Genomic DNA, 16883 nt, shown 5'->3' with positions numbered 1-16883 from the left:
ATGTATTACAGTTTCAACTAATAGATGGCGCCACGATCCTTTTGTTTCACGATTTCGTTCTGTGGGACCATTTGAAGGTCATTGTTTACATCAAGAGTCCTCAAATGCTGTATCACCTTGAATAATTCATCTGTGACGCATACGCATCCATTACAATAGACACATTTCAGGAAAGGGGCTTTGAATTCCACTCTTTGCCATGCCATTGCTAGGCAAGAGGACCATTTCTAATCCATCGTAATGTGATTTGGCAAATTATTGCAAAAGACAGTATCACTAGGGTTACCAAACGCATGCCCCCCCCCCCCCACATACTATGGCACCATCCAAGGGCGTAGCGGAGGGGGGAACTTGGGGGGGGGGTGTGGTCCCCCCTCCCCCCGAAATGTGAGAAAATGATCGAAAAAGGCCAAATCTATTGTTCTATTACTTTGGTTTCCCCCCCCCCTCCCCACGAACGAAATTTCTGGCTACGCCCCTGGCACCATCTATGGTTGTAACTAATTTCACTCACACAAACTGGTTTATTTGAAAAATTCCAGGCCTGCTCATTAAACACTATTTTTTTTCCGTCTTTCTATCTATCACTGTTTCCTAGTTATGCCATCACAAAGTTAAGAATCCTTTCGGAGACACACTGTAGGTTCAACTATAAATAGAAGGTGGTCCTGGTTTTCACCTTCAGAATGTTACTTATCTTTTACTTATAAATTCTGTATTGGTACCTGCCTCAGTGTAGCATCAGATAATAACAAATACACCGTTGAGATTAAATATTGAATCAAACAATCTGGTGAATTTAGAAGGAAGGGGGAATAATGAATGCATTGCGCTACCTGCAATGAACGACTGTGGGACCAGAGTTGCAGTTTGTGAACGGCCTCGCCTGGAGGAGGTAAGTAACCAGGCTCATGGGATCCTTGGGTACTCCGACAGCTGGCCAGGCTGTGAACCAGAAATGCCTGATTTCCCTGAATAGATTTTTCTGAAATGTCAAAAAATAATTTAGTGTCGCTTAGACCTAAATCTTATAGACACACAACTCATAAATTCAAATCATTGAAAGCCTAATTATAGGGAGACACTCAGATTTTTCCCCCACAAAGAAAGTGTTACCTCTATACAGTAGAGCTTGAATACGGATAGCGTGTAGAATTCTCGAATATCTTTTTTGAGCAGGGTGATCTGATAATCTCCATGGAGCTGCCTGCAATCCAAGGTGCTTTCCGGGAAGTAAGGAGCACATCGGCGCTAAGTAAATAACAATACACATCAATAAAATACTTTTTTTATATGCTGTGCAGTGAGACATTTGGAGGTGCATACTGATGCATAATGAAATTAGAGACAGTATTGTGTATGAAAACTTGAGGATGCATGGTTGTATATGTTACGGTAAAAGTGATAAATCGGTCATTACTTAGAGAAAGTAGCCAAAATTCTTGATAAGTATGCATAACATTCGGTTATTATGCATACTTATCAATCGTCTTGGTAAGTTTGATAAATTTATCACTTTTATCGGCGAATATGTATAATACCCAAGCGTTATTGGTAAATTTGATAAATATGAAAAAATCAGAGTCTAGTATATATGATGAATATAGTCGGACCCCGATATAATGATAAATTGTACGATCATACCCGACATAATGATAAATTGTACGATCATACCCGACATAATGATACAATACATGTATGAATTATCATATAGTAATATTTATTACGTTTATGAACGACGTGACGCTTGGGTATTATGCGTAATCGCCGGTAAAAGTGATTGATATATAGTAGGAACATTTATTAGTATGCATAATAACCACATTTATCACATTTAATATACGCATCTTGAAGCTTTCATACTGCATACGAGAGCATGATTGTCACAGTAATTTTAATTGCAAATTATTTCGGTATCTACACGTACAATTCCATTTTCTTCGAGCATCGTCAGCATCAGGATGACTCTTGACTGTTGCTCCCAGACCATTTTCCAGAAATCTTCGACGTATTCTGCTAGAGGAGACTGACAGGCTATGTAGAACGAAAGTCTGTTGTCATATCCCTGCAAAAAATAATAAGTAAGCTTCTAGGAATTCAAACTTCTCAAGCACTAAATTTACACCAACTACAGAGTATATTCGATGTGAGTGGGCATCGCGTGCTGCATCAACACCTTTTATAGCAGAAAGCCTCCGCGCGAAGCTCGTGACGTCACTGAAGTCATCCAATTCACCTATAGTCATTGGATATATTGCAAAAAAAGGTAAAGATTTCGCATGCGGTCGGACTGCTATATCCGATCGCTACAGGTGAAATGGATGACTTCAAAGATTCGTGCGGAGACTTTCTGCTATAGAACATCTTAGCTGCACTCTCATCGAACCCCGTTGACGGCAGCATGGTGATCAGCTGAAGTACTACAACCAGCGTTGGTTTGCTGTGGTTTTCCAAGTTCTAGGTGCGAATAAAAGTCTGTCTCCATTTGAAAAGATCTCTTCGCAGAAAGCAAGTGACACACAATTATTATATAACATGAAAATCCAGACATTTTCCATTTTTATATTAAAATATATAAGGTTGATGGCAGCACCAATATTTCATGAAACAATCGTAACTCTGAAAACAAATATTTTAGGACCACACATATGTGCACACATCAAGTTCATGCATGTAACCAATCTGTTAGAAATTCTCCAGAGTGATGATTGGTACACTTACAGGAGTACCTCTTGGTCTTACCGAGGACCCTTTGGGACGAATCCTAGCCGCTGTGTCGATTTTCATTCTGATTTCTACATTGTTCTGAAACGTATCCTTTTGGGCCACTAGTTGAAAACCACCAGTCTAGCATTATAGACCTTAAAGACGATACTTACATAACACGAAAATATAAGCATGCGCCTTTTTTCACTTCACAATATGTAAGGTAGATGGAAGCATCAGTATAACACTGAACAAGTATAATCTGACAACATAATATGTTAGCATACCACGTATACACGCGCAGCATATCTCGGCATGCACCAACCCATCTGGAAATTCCACATGAATGAATGAACGCCAGGGTCTCTGCCACCGGACTTATCCCGTTGCCGAGATCTCTTCCAGCCCAGCTTCGTGGCGGAGTCTGGAACAAATTGAGTGCACCTAACAGTGTGAGTGTGTAGCTAGTGTTGTGGCTGATATTTCAGTGATGCCATCTATACTTCAAATTCTGAGTGAAGTGTAATGATTGCATATTTGTAACGTTGTAGGCCTGTTGCTCTCTGTGGCGAGACTTTTTAACGGCGAGATCGACTCACATTCGCGTCTTGAAGTTGAAAACCAACTTCAGTCGACCACCACTGTGGCGCCTGTGGGGTTCGAACCCAGATCGTCGCGATGCGAGTCCGTCACTATGACCACTCGACCACCACAGCGGCAATGGAAATTCCACAGAGAAATTTTTACTTCTTTAGATTCTTTTCACCACCTAAAATTCCTCTTTAGTAAATTTAGCTCTTTCAGTAAAAATAATAATGGGATTCATCCTAGGCTGGGGTGTTCAGACGTCCCGGTTATGGACCAATAAATACAATGTCACAAGCAATGCTTTTGGGGCAGCTGTTTGCCCCGGTTTTTTTCTCCGTTAATTGAAGATTCAATCAAATCAATTTTTTTAAGAAAAAAAATGGAGATTTTGAATATGTGTGGGAGGGAAAAGCGTACCTATAATTTTTGTATGGAAGAGAATTGTACATAATTATTGCTTGAATGCTAAGACTCCTGCTGCTATCTATTGGACGAAAACTAAACAATCTGTTATAATCTATACTTATAAAATAACACGTCTCGACTGACTGATTCATCACCACCAAGCCGAAATCGCTGAAGCTATAAATATGAAATTTAGTCAATAGTTTCATTTTATGATGTAAAGACACTAAGAAGAAGTTTTCGAAATTCGATTCTCCCTAAAGTGGTCATAAGGGGGTTCAAAGATTATATAAAGAACTGAACGAAAACCGATGAAACTAAATATGAAATTTGATCAATATTTTTTGTTTTGGAATTTAGAGACTTAATAAGAAGGGATTTTTCAAAATTCAACCTCTAGGGGAGGGGGTTCACCAAAGGTTATATGAATCAAACATCGCTGAGCCAAAATCTCTGAAGCTATATATATGAAATTTCGCGAGTATATTATATTTTATGACATCGAGACTCACTAAGACAGGACCTCGAAAAATTCAATCCCTAAGGGGCCATGAGGGGTCCAAATGTTATACGGAAGATTCATCGCCGAAAAATTATCAGATTGTCAATACCACGTGAGCGAGGCCACGAGTAACAGCTAGTTCTCAATATGAAATGGTTATTGGGTTTAAACCGATGTGCAGCATGAATTGAACAACATGTTTTATAAAACTATATTTTTCTTTTGTTTATGCTGGATTTCAGTGTACATTTTGTAGATCAAAATATTGGTTAATATGTATATACGTATATGTTTGCTGCAGGAATTGATTTTGCTGCAAACTTAAAAATATAGTTACCAATATAATGATGCATCGAATTCATATCGGTATGCAGCATAAAAATAACGAAATCCATTGTTTTATATCCCACGTTGCTTACTTTCATGCTTTACATTGGTTCAAAACCAAGTTTTTTTATTTTAAGAATTATGACAGATAGTTTTGTTTTTATTCAGCAGGTGACAGCAGAGGTCCTAATATAACGTAGTTGCTCGTATTTATTAAAACAAAGTATAAATATGAAATATAATCAGTCAGAAGGTCAGAATATTTCATCTTATTATTTCCTTTTCACCGGTTCGCAAATTGTTTCGTCCCCCTCCCCCTCTTATGCCGGCTCACGAAAATGTTCACTTAATTTCAGCGGTCAGCAACTAGAAAAAAGTTGAACATCACTGAGCTAACCCGTACGAGGCCCAGGCTTTTACTTTCAATAGGTAATTTTATCTATTGCCTTATAGCCCTCTCGACTCTATATAATATCTTCTAATTTTCTTTTCAAGATGTCCCGGTTTTTATCTGGATTTATCCTGGTTTCTCAGTCGCATGATCTGGTCACCTTACCCTAGATCCGCTCCTGCTCAAGTCCGCACCGTAACTCGACTATGGTTCTTTGTATAAGCGAGGTGAATAATTGTAATTTGTTGACGTTGTTAGGAAAAAATTAATTAGCGGTTTGGCGTATTTTTTAGATTTTTAATTGGTGACCACATTCTTTTGAATTTTTTTTATTTCTTTCGAAATTTCGATTTAAAAATCGCTTCGATTTTTTTTATACAAATAAATCAAATTGTTTTTTAGATTTTTTCAGTCCAGTGATGATACTTTTTGGGCATGTAAATTATTGATTCGGGCATCTGTTATTTTGAGGTACATGCCCGACCGAGTATGTGAATTTCTATAGATTTGTCCAGCCCTGCTATCAAGCGATGCAGCGAAACGTTTTCAAAAAGCAAGCTAGTTGGCATTTGTTATGAGAGGCCAATGCGAGCTGATTTCTTATATAAAAGTCTCACCATACAGAGTAATAGACCCTACAACGGTGAAAATATTCAATCATTGCACATCAATCACAGTTTGAAGTGCAGATGGCAGCATGAACTTCACGCACAATATCAGCTATTGCTCGTCAGCTGTAAAGCACTGATATTTCTGGTGCAACTCACCCCAGAAAGAGAGGAAAAGGTGCAGTAAATTTTAAAAAATGGCGGTAGACCGGGATTGTGCTCGCTTTTGAAGAAGCTCGAAATTTTTAGTTTAAAACCAGAAAATCAACTCGATATAAGTTGGTCTTTCTAGCCAGGTGGTGTGTGAAAGCACAACCTCCTATATACATAGGAGGTAGTGGTGAAAGCCCTTGCTTCACACCACACCCATGACATTCCCACGAAAGCGCAAGGACAGTAAAACTGACTCGAAAGCCTTAAAAGTATGTTTCAACTCAGTACTAGTTACTCAAGGTGCATTTTTTCAAAGTTTGTATTTTTCTAAACGAAATACAGTTTAATTAAATAAAAGTCGAAAAAAAAACGCACTCACCCGAACGTAATTGGCATTTATGTATGTCTTGACTGGATCGTCAGTATTATCAGCCAGCAATACACGCGTTTTTGGATCTGTGAACGAATAAGACGAATCGATAAAAAACTAAAGAAATTCCTTACAATTTAAGATTTGGAACATTTCGGCAATTTTCTGGCACTGACGAAAGAATAGTTTGCTGCTTACTTGGCACAACGTTAACGTAACGATTTTTAACTTCGGCTCCCACTGGAATCTCTCTCGGCTTCGGCATGTTCATCGGAATTTTCTGTGCCATTCGAAAATAAAAAAGAAATATGTTTTGAATTTTCTTTATTGTAATTCAAACGAAATGAAAACCGACTCAAATTCAGGTTTAACAAGTTTTTGTTTTGTTTTTTTTTTAAAAATGAAAAATTACTTGGAATTCTTCTTCTATGATAGTCTTGTGGTTTTTCAAAAGGGCGGCCAAAGCTGCCGAAGACATTCTTTTCGAAAGCAAAGCCTTAGCGGGAAGAAATAAAAAAGAAACCTGTTAAGCTTTTACGTAATACAAAATACGACCATGATTATGAGCTTCCTTTAAATTGTTTTTTTCGAGTAAAATTCGAAAAAAAAGTTCCAATGTGTTTTTCTTTTTTAATCCAGTAAAAAAAAATATTTGCGCTCCAGGATAAAAACTAGTGTTTAATCAGAGCGTTACAAAATTCTCAAAGAAGACGAAAGGTAAGTTAAACGTCCAACTTTCACTTCGATGTTACTGTGTTTTTACTTGGTGAATAAAAATTGCGATTATAGTGTGTACAAAGTTGTAGCGTTTCCCCACAACCAACTTTACTACGGAAATTTTTTTTAATGCGGCTTAAAAATCTCAGCGGTTTATTTACCGTAAATTATAGTACTCGTATAAAGTACTAACTTTGCCTTATACTGTGGTATAGCATGAGCATTTGCGACTAACACTTGCAAAGCTATCTGGAAACAATTACATCCTTATTCGCTTCAAACTTTACGCTGTGCATAAAGTTTTGCTAATCACGAATGATTCTATAGAAACCGAGATTTTGCCTTGGTTTTATTTCCGGTGGAATTTTTGGTTTCGTTACCAACTAAACTTGCTGCCATTTTAAATGAATTTTGTTTTCCATCGACTTCATTTAATATTTACTTTCATCCTAACATTAGTTTGGTTTCGTTTTCCTTTGATTTTGGCGTTTATTTAAGTTTTAGTTTTGTTTCATGTTCTGTTTTCGGTTTCATTTTTAGTATGGATTACAGTCGACCCTCGGTATTTGTGATCTCTTTCCCAGTTTTCCAGAAAACGCTGCTGCAGTGTTAATTCTCGTATCGAAACAAAATATAAATTTATTGTATGTGTGTTAACATACAAACGTTTTAAAAACTCCCTTACCAAAGGTTTTTCTAGTGCTTCTCTAAATGTTTCTAGAAGACTGCATTATTTAAATGTTTCTGAAACTGAAAAACTTGAAAAAAAAATCGAATACCAGTAATGATCAGCTTCATCGCTGAGGTTTCCCGCTAACACGGAATCAATGAATCTACAATTAGATATAAGAAAAAAGAACTTGCCCTTGAACATCATGGCGTTCAAGTCCTTTATATATATACAAATAAAAGACCATAACAGACGAAATGCCTAACGAGGTGGCTGAGAAAAAGTGGCCCATGACAAATATGGATGTAAATATGTCTTATAACTCAACATCTAGCATTCAGCTGCTTGATCAGATGTTATGCAAGAATTCATGGCTCGCTATACACATTATTCAATTCATTGTGAGCAACATAGTGCAAGGGCTTCGTAAATTTAACTCGGCAATGGATTGTTTCCATGACGTAGACCATACATGGTACGTTTTTCACATGTTTTTCATATGTAGAATTGCTACCACATTCTAACAATTCAACTGAAACGAAGAAGAAACTTCTAACAGGCATTATAATATGCGTTCAGAAAACATTGCCGAGAATCACTGGACACCCCTTTTTTACTTCTACCGCACAGAGTAGATATAAACGAGATGCCTAAAAAATGAATGTCTATGATTTGTGTTATTCGTAGATTTTTCGTATTTGCGGTTATCTCCCGGAACGTAACCCCTTGAATACCGAGGGATGACTGTATTGACCATCAGTTATCGATTGAATGCATCAGTTTCAAAAATGACTCCAACAAGGATATTCACGAGAGTGAGTTTGAAACTTTACAGATTCAAAAAGCAAGACCATATAAGATCAAGATACCAATAGAGCTTTCGCAACCTTTCAAATGATAATTCTGTCAAACGAAAGTTCGCAAAACAAAATTAGGACGCGAAGTTTGATTAGAAAATCCTTTCTCTGTGCATTCTAGTTTTTTTTAATGCTTTCAATTTTTATGGCACGAGTTTGTTGGCCACAAGTGCTCTCGGTCCGGCCAGAGGGCTCATACTTGTATATTTTTTCTCGTAAATTTTATTATTATTCTATATTAAACGCCTACCATATCGTCATGGTCGCCGACAAATCCGTGGTTGGTGAAAGAGCCAACGGATGATCTGCCGGGTCGCCGCCTGCGGAAGCTCGCGTTTATCGAGAACGAGTCCAGGCTGTAGGCATCCAGCTGACCGTTCGGTGGGCGATGGCCGTTCACGTTCTGCACTTGATGCTGTTGGGCGGCCAACCTCTGCTTCATGACCACCTGCAGAAAAATATATCTATGAAATCACGTTTTCGCAGATAACTTGGTCGAAAGATAACGACATAGCAAATGCACGGCAAAGTTGAATTTATAAGAGCTGGCAGAAAATCAGACTTTTCGACGAATGCGATTGTGTCTTCGTGCATACCATCAGGAGGCACAGCAGGCACAGGCAGGCTCCTGCAACTGCTGATATCGCTACTGCGGCAATCATTCCGGAATTGTGAGGGACCACAAATGGCGTTGAAGGTGCATTGGTGTCCTTGTCACCTTCACCTTTGAGTGCGTTGCCGCTGTGTTCCTCGTCTTCGGAAGCTCTTTCCACCAATCTTGCCGAAATAATCTGCAACACGAGAAACTTTCAAACTGGGTTCGCGTAAAAACAGACTATGTTTCCAAAAGCAAAATACTAAGCAAATCATTCTGAAATTTCAGTCATGTGAACCCTATGCTTGTACTCACCAATTTCCAGCAAAAATTTAGTCACGAGTACATTTAGGGGACAGACAAAAAATTAAATTGAAAAAAATTTGTTTTTATCAACCCTTTATGATAAAAAAACTGCAATTGATTTGTAACTTTCACAAGATATTGTCCCGGACAATTTTTCACGAGACCTCGAGGTTGCAAAACAAGAAGACGGACAAACACAAGTTAATCAGAGAGCTAACAACTTTCTCGTAAAGTTTAAACACGACTGACTTTTCATCCAGTCTCTCCCTCATTCGAGTTTTCTGGAGCCTGTCTAGCCTGCCATCTTGTGAGCGCCGCACTATTTATAACCCCGACAGAAACTTCGAGAAATAGAACATTCCACAAAATTCTATTTTGCAGTTTCCTAGTTGGCGGCGCCACCGTACGGAGGGGGTTGAACCAATGTCTGGAGAGGTGGGACTTTCTATATAGAATGTTCTCATCAATAGTATCCCTTTCCGATAAACCGAAACCGGCATCAATCGATTTCGATATTTCTGAGAGCCATCGAACAAATCTCGCCATCTATCGCCTACAGATCGTAACAATATTATACTAATTTTGCGCAATACTTGTATGCATTTGCGTGAGAATAGCGCGTATATTCACAAAGATATGAATTTTTTCTATAAAAGTTCCAATTTTCATCGCATTTTTTTTTTTTTTTTTGCTTATAACATGCGGGGTTTTCACCCAATTTTTATGACATTCGTAAACGATCTGACACTAAATGAGATACCATGTTTAATTTAGAGTTTGATAACTCTTTATTCAATTGAGATATGAGTATTATTATTGAAGGATTATTAATTGCGCACGCGCGCAGGAAATAGCTATTTCATTTTTTCATAATTTAGTTGTCAGATACATAATACAACTTGCATAAAAATTAGAGTTTAATGTCGTGAAAATTCAGAAAGATATATGCGATATCGTGAACTGTAATTTAAGTTACTGGATGATAAGGGAGTTTCCACAAATTGGTATTTCGATATAAATATGTTCTTTAATTATTTCAAAAATAAGTCAACAGATTTATGCGAATGAGTGAAGACTCGCGTCTAATCTATATAATGTGTATAAAAACGAATGTATGTCTGTCTATTTGTCCTTTATGCATTACTACACCATTCATCCGATCGCCATGAAACTTTGGAAAGTTGTTGAGTACACTCCCGCGAAGGTTTCTGGCATAGTTTTTTTTATTTTTTATTTTCCTCTCTCTTCATTTCCTTGAATTTCCTTTCTTCTGAGCAACGCGCGACGGGTAAGCTAGTTATATATAAGAGAAATGCTTGAACATAACACATGTGTATGATGTGAAAATGTAGAAACTGAGAGAAATAATCAAATGACAGAAAATAATCGAAATACCAGTTTGTGAAAAATCCCTTATCATCCAGGTACTCTCATCCATTAACTTAAATTACTGCTCACAATATTGCATATATCTTTCTGAATTTTCACGATATTCAACTGGAATTTTAATATAAGTTGCACTATATATCTGGCAACCAAATTATTAGAAAATAAATTCGATATTTTCGGCGCATGCGTGATTAAAAATCAATTACTAAAAATGTCCTTATCTTATTAAATTATAAATATAGTTTGTCACATTCTAAATTCATACACAACATGTATGTGTAGTTCCAATTTTTCTGTAAATTTCATGAATATTGGTTGAAAATTCCGCATGTTATAAGCGAAAACATGCGAGAAAAATTGAAATTTTCATAGAAAACATTTTTTATTTTCTTAAATATATGCGTGCGATTCTCACGGAAATGTATACAGCTGGTACACAAAGCTAGTACAATAATTTGCAAAAGTTACTAATCACTTGCAGTTTTTTTTATTATACAGGGGTGATAGAAGAAATTTTTTTCTTATTTAATTTTTTTGTCGGTCCCCTAAATGTACTCGCGACTAAATTTTCACTGAAAATTGTGAGTACGAGAATAGGGTTCACGTGACCGAAATTTCAGAACGATCTGCCCAGTATTTTTTTTCAGAAATTCAAAAAAATGTCTAAACTCCAAGAAAGACACAGACTTTTGGAAACAGTGTATTATGTGCTTCGACAATATTGTGTAAACTAACTCAGGTCGAGATGTTGTATTATTACCTGTGTTTGTGCAGAATTTCGTCCCCTTGATTTCTTGACGAGCCTACGGAGCAAGACGCCTGCAATAGACGTCAGATCCTCTTCGTATTCACCTGAAGTGTCCGTAACGAAGAAGAGTAAAGAATCGGATGTCGCCTGTCGATTATGCGACCCTTCGTCGCCACAACCTGCTCTGACGACGACCCTTCCGGCATGAATGATGTCCCTCAAATGCCTGTGAAGCACATCTACCACCGCTGCTTTGAGAGATTCCTCGACGAACGGGTTCGCTTCCGATTCACAGACGGGTCCCGAAACGCGAACCTTCACGCACACTGGCAGATCCGAGCAAGTTTTGTTCGTAATCCAAATTGGTTGCACTGGCAGGCTTTGGGACGCTTGAAATAATCAACAGAGAAAAAAAAATTGAAATCAAGAAAAAACAAGTATTAAAATAAAAAATTAAAAAACGGCGTATATTGTAACGCCCTGGTTCCTTGTAAATTAAGGTGTTCATTCCCTAACCACGTGACTACTACGCAGAGATTTCTCCAAAGCATCAGCGGATCCAGAGGAAGGCGATGGGAGCGATCACCCCCCCTCCCAAGAGCCAAAAAATCAGGTAAAAAATTGATCTGGAGGATTCAACGAACCTAATGGTGTCAGCCTCTACTGCATTCACAGCTGATAGTGTCTGCCTCTGCTCCATTTGCAGCTAATGGTGTCTGCTCGATTTTATTCGCAGCTCAGGCCCATAGCCAGAAATTTCGTTCGTGTGGGGGGGGGGACCAAAAGTGATATAACAATAGATTTGGCCATCTTTTTCCCCTTTTACGGTCATTTTCTCCCATTTCGGGGGGGGGGTAGACAATCGATTCCCCCCCCCCCCCCGCCCTTGCTATGGCCTTGTTGCAACTAATGATGTTCGATTTCATTCGCAGCTAATGGTGTCTGCCTCGGCTACATTCGCAGCTGGAGATGTCTATCGTCCGTGGCAGGGGGGCAAAATTTATCTGGCCCTCAAAATACAAGACTATTCACCGAATCCTAAATAATAAATCGCCTCTTCCAACAAATCGCCCTGGACCAAGCGACTGTCTCTAAGAATGAACTTTAGGTCGATTTTTGTTCACTGTATTTCAGGGGTTCTTAACGTTTTGCGTTCTACGGATCCCTTGCACCGATGAAATGAAGGTCACGGTCCCCTTGTCCCAATAAAATAATGACGACAAATCCGCATAAAAATCAGGGCGTAACTCAAATTCACTGATAAAAACCAGGAAATTAAAAAAATAAATTTCAAATGGCATTCTTGAGGCGCATTGTAAAGCAATGGCTAACATTATCAATTGGATGTAAAGCCTGTGCCTTGTACAGTTTTGTTCAGTGTGGGTTCTGTAAATTTTTCCTTATTGTAGACTGCTTAAATTACGTGAAAATTATCGCGAAACAGCACAAATGGAAGAAATAAATAGCGAACCGGAGGAGAAAAAATATATTTGGAGAAAAATTTTCTGACTTTCTGACTGATATACAACTGTATATATTATATTTCATATTTATGGTTTGGTATTATAAATATGATAAGCCGCATAAAGACAGGAATTTTCAGAGTCATGATGAAGGGGGTTTGATGGATTATAACTATCCATTGGAACCCCGTTCCACCAATTACGGTTTTCGGTAATCGATATTTGTGGTTGTTTTTAAGCAACCATTTTTCCATTGACTGATCAATATCTCTACCTAAGTAGAGAAACCAAGACGAAGAAGACGAGAGCTCAGTGCTCGGTACTTCGCATCAACTAGCAACGGCATTAATCGATATTATGGTACATAATGTTTACACCGGTACGTAGCGGAGAAAGAAAAAAAATATGTATATAGTGTCATATCATATGCAGTTCATATGCATGCTGCAAATTGGTTTAAAACCAACAACCATCTTATTTTAAGAATTATAACAGATAGTTTTGTTTTTATCCAATAGGTAGCAGCAGCAATCCCAGCGTTCAAATAATATTTATGTGCTGAATTCTCTTCCGTACAAAAATTATAGGTACTAGAAACCATTTTTTGGTACAGTCCACTTGTACCAGTAAAATGAAAATTCCGAGCCTTTTTCAGAATAGTATTCAGTATATGCTGTAAAAAGAATGAGTTGATTGTTTTCCATTTCCAAGCTCATGAATCCTCCTGAAAGCTTCTCAAGGACCCCCATGGTTAAGAACCCTTGTTCTAATTGATCAACCGAATTTCAGTCTTGATGTTTCGCTTGTACTAAATGTACCAAAGTCATTCATGGGCGAAGTATTTTGTGGAAGGCCTTAGAGACCAATTCGTGTGTCAAACATCTACAACAATTTGGGAGTGTCTGTTCGACTCCCAGTCATGGGCCAATGAGTCAAGAATATTAAAACGTCTCACAATTAACCTTTTGAGGTCCTATGTGGACTCGCGCGGATCCAGGACGATGTGACGGGAGGGACCAATTGTGTAAGTTCGTTCGATCGTCCGGTGTTTTACGAATCAGACAAATTCTCCCATATATATTATTAGGTTCTTGGAAAAGCCAGTCGTTCCCATCTCCCCTGACCCTGGGTCCACGCCTGAGCGTAGGCAGACATCTTCAGCTGCGAATGGAGCAGAGTCAGACACCTTCAAATTCGAATGGAGCGAGGGCAGAGATCCTCAGCTGTGAATGGAGTAGGGGTATTCATCGTCACTCCGAATTGAGCGGAGGCAAACATTTTCAGCGGTGAATGAAGCCGTGGTAGACATTTTCTTCTTCGAATGAAGTTGTGACAGATATTTTCAGCGGCGAGTTAAGTGGAAACAGGCAGATCTACATAGAGCGATGTGTCGGAGCAGTGACTTATGGTGTAGGTGCATCTGATCATCCCACATTTTACGGGACAAATAAATTTTCCTCATATTATTCGTCTTTTGAGAGGGGCGATAACCCTTCCCCCCCCCCGGATGCGCGATTGGGTGGACTCGACATAGGTCTGCATCAGAAAACAACGGTACTTCATTGTTCAACGGCCCCTTACGATAATAAAAAGGCTTCTATGAATTCTGCTTCTTAGCAGAACTCAAAAGCTATGCGAAAACTGCAAAGAGACAAACATCTAGGGGCCTTCCTCACAGCGGGGGAAGCGATTTAAAGTACGAACCGTACCAACGAAGTGCCGAAAAAACCTCTGGACCGCAAAGAGTTAAAAAGTACATTTTATAAGGGGCCGTTCAAGTATTACGTCATCATCGATGGGGGGGGGGGGTTTGGATAATGTTTACGTCATCAACCACCCTTTATAAAATATGAGTTGGATTCCGAGGGGCAGAGCTGATGACGAAATTTTGCTGAAAAGGGGGGGGGGGTCAGCGTTTTGCTGACAGGGGGGGAAGGGGTCAAAAATGGCTAAAAATTTGCTTACGTAATACTTGAACGGCCAGAAGACGTGGCACAGATAAAAGATAGCACAAGAGCACTTACTACTAGCTGCCGTGGTAGTAGATCTCGTTGTTCTCCTGGTTTCAGGTTCCTGTGTAGGTGATGAACCAGTTATAGGAGTCGTTGTCGGAAGTGTTGATTCAGGAGTGTTCGTGGTTGTCGAATTGGTCGATGTCGATGGCATGGAAGACGTTAATGAGTCCGTAACAGTGAAGGACGGGTAACTGTCTGATGTCGTTGTGGTGCTCCTTGAGAAAGGTTCCGTCGAAGAAAGGTTCTTCTCTTCCTTCGTCGGTTGCTGGTCCTGTTTCTTGGGATCGTCAGGGTGTTTCACTATCTCTTTGGATGAATCCTTCGGTGAAGTAGGTTGGACTTCCCCGACGGACTTTGTGATTCCCGCTTCAGAGTTAACGACGTTGTCGTTTCCTACCCCGACTTCTTGCACTTCGGATGGTGGCACTTGATGTACGTCATGCGATTCGTCGGGACCGGGATCCTTCTCGTCGGGAACCGTGAACGCCTTGGGCTGCTGATGATGGTCGGCTTCACCTCTTTGTCGATGTCCCGGAGCACCAACATGTTTCGCCTGCGATTTCTCGTCGTGTGACAGTGGAGCTGTCGGTTCTTTGACGTCGGATTCTTTTCGATCACCTGGTGGCGACTCCACGGGAATGATATTCTCTGATGTTGGGGCTGGTGTCGGTTCGTCCTGCTGCGATCCGTTAGAGTTTGCGCCAAAGACGTCACTACTGTTCAAGGAGGGGAGAGTGAAGTATCGAGTAAACACTTCGTTTGTGGGAGTTTCGTCAGCGTTGGACGTTGACAAGACACTAGTAGTTCTCTCTTTCTCGGCGTTATTTTCTACCGCAGCCGTAACTGCAACCGTGGACGACGTCGGTTGTTCATCTGTGGAAGGATGGAAGCAATCGGGTGTGCCATCGGCGCATTTCTCAGCATGCGATTTGTCGATGTTCACTTCGTCGAATGCTTTGTCGTGTTCTCCTGTGGGAAGCACGTCATTCTCTTCTTCGGGGAGATTCTCGTTCTCCACAGAATCCGCTTTAACCAGAGACCTGAGCGTGTCCAAAGCCGAAGGTTTAAGAGGTGAAGGTGGCAGATAAAAGGTCGTCAGGTGACTTGGCTCATCTTCGACGGGTGACAATGTCGTCGAGCTGTTGTCGTTAGCATCGCTGGCGTCTGTTTTGGAGAAGAAAGTTAATAAAAATTTAGGATGAGCTGGTTGAGTTCTAAATCAAATAATTAATTAGTCAGTTCTATGAAAGATCATAGATTTTTACAGTGGAAGGGACGTTTGCTCCCTCCTGACAAAAATGACCCCGAGTCTCTGTTGCGGCTCTGATTCACGCAACCCTATTTGTTTTTCGAATATCTCGCGGCACTCCCTATTAATCTGACGGCACATCGTGTGGAATGCAGTTTCAACCTTTAGCTCATTGTCCTATTAGTTATATCTTGAAAGAAAAATTTCTCAGAGCATTCCCCCGTAAGAGATCCCCATAAGCACAGGGTTTCTCAAAGTGTTCGCTGTGGCTCCTAGGAGCATCGTAGTGAGCTGCTGATAATGATCTGTGCCTGTTCCGGGCTTTGAAGCGGTTTTTTGATAGACTATTCTAGGGAGCCGCGGAAAGAAATTCACTAAGCCAACGAAACCGCCGTGAACAAAGTTCGAGAACCACTGACAGAGGATATTATCTCAAGATGTATGTATGTGTCCAGTAGCTTCTTCCACCATCCCGTATATATCACCACCAAATTCTGTCCAGGGCGGGATACCAACACCTTGTACGGGGGGGGGGGGTGCGTCGAATGTCATTTACAGATCATTTATGGTCTCTCACAAGGGGAAACGCCAATTGGGTTAGAGTGGAAATTACGTATATTTCTGAAATTTGATATAAAATTAATAAATAGTCAAATCAAAGTTTCTCGAAGTGCACGTGTGTTGCAGTATAAGTAGTCTGGCATCCACAAAGGGGAAAGGCTGACAGAGCTCTAGCACGATGTGCCTCGAACAGTTAAATAGGCAATAGGTCATGGGTAAAGCAGGCATTAAGCCCCCCACAACTACACTCAAAAATGTTTTTT

General features: G+C 39.7%; 1 protein-coding gene across 3 annotated transcripts in view; it reads right to left on the bottom strand.

Annotated features, from left to right (window-relative positions):
- The window catches only part of LOC149089005 (uncharacterized), a 36946-nt gene that overhangs the window by 2465 nt on the left and 17598 nt on the right, over window positions 1-16883 (bottom strand). For all 3 annotated transcript variants that reach the window (XM_089251264.1, XM_089251274.1, XM_089251282.1), the window contains exons 3-12: window positions 14820-15974; window positions 11345-11721; window positions 8891-9085; window positions 8545-8742; window positions 6463-6546; window positions 6249-6330; window positions 6060-6136; window positions 1928-2065; window positions 1117-1251; window positions 837-985 (exon numbers count right to left, since the gene is read on the bottom strand). In XM_089251264.1, the coding sequence (XP_089107390.1) occupies window positions 837-985; window positions 1117-1251; window positions 1928-2065; window positions 6060-6136; window positions 6249-6330; window positions 6463-6546; window positions 8545-8742; window positions 8891-9085; window positions 11345-11721; window positions 14820-15974 (2590 nt within the window). The remainder of the gene's footprint in view (window positions 1-836; window positions 986-1116; window positions 1252-1927; window positions 2066-6059; window positions 6137-6248; window positions 6331-6462; window positions 6547-8544; window positions 8743-8890; window positions 9086-11344; window positions 11722-14819; window positions 15975-16883) is intronic.

Source organism: Pholcus phalangioides, unplaced genomic scaffold (genome assembly GCF_987345545.1).
Source record: "Pholcus phalangioides strain wild (caught in Gottingen) unplaced genomic scaffold, Ppha-v1.0 ptg000003l_1, whole genome shotgun sequence".
NCBI classification, from domain to species: Eukaryota; Metazoa; Arthropoda; class Arachnida; order Araneae; family Pholcidae; genus Pholcus; species Pholcus phalangioides.
This window is presented reverse-complemented; position numbering and strand designations above follow the sequence as displayed.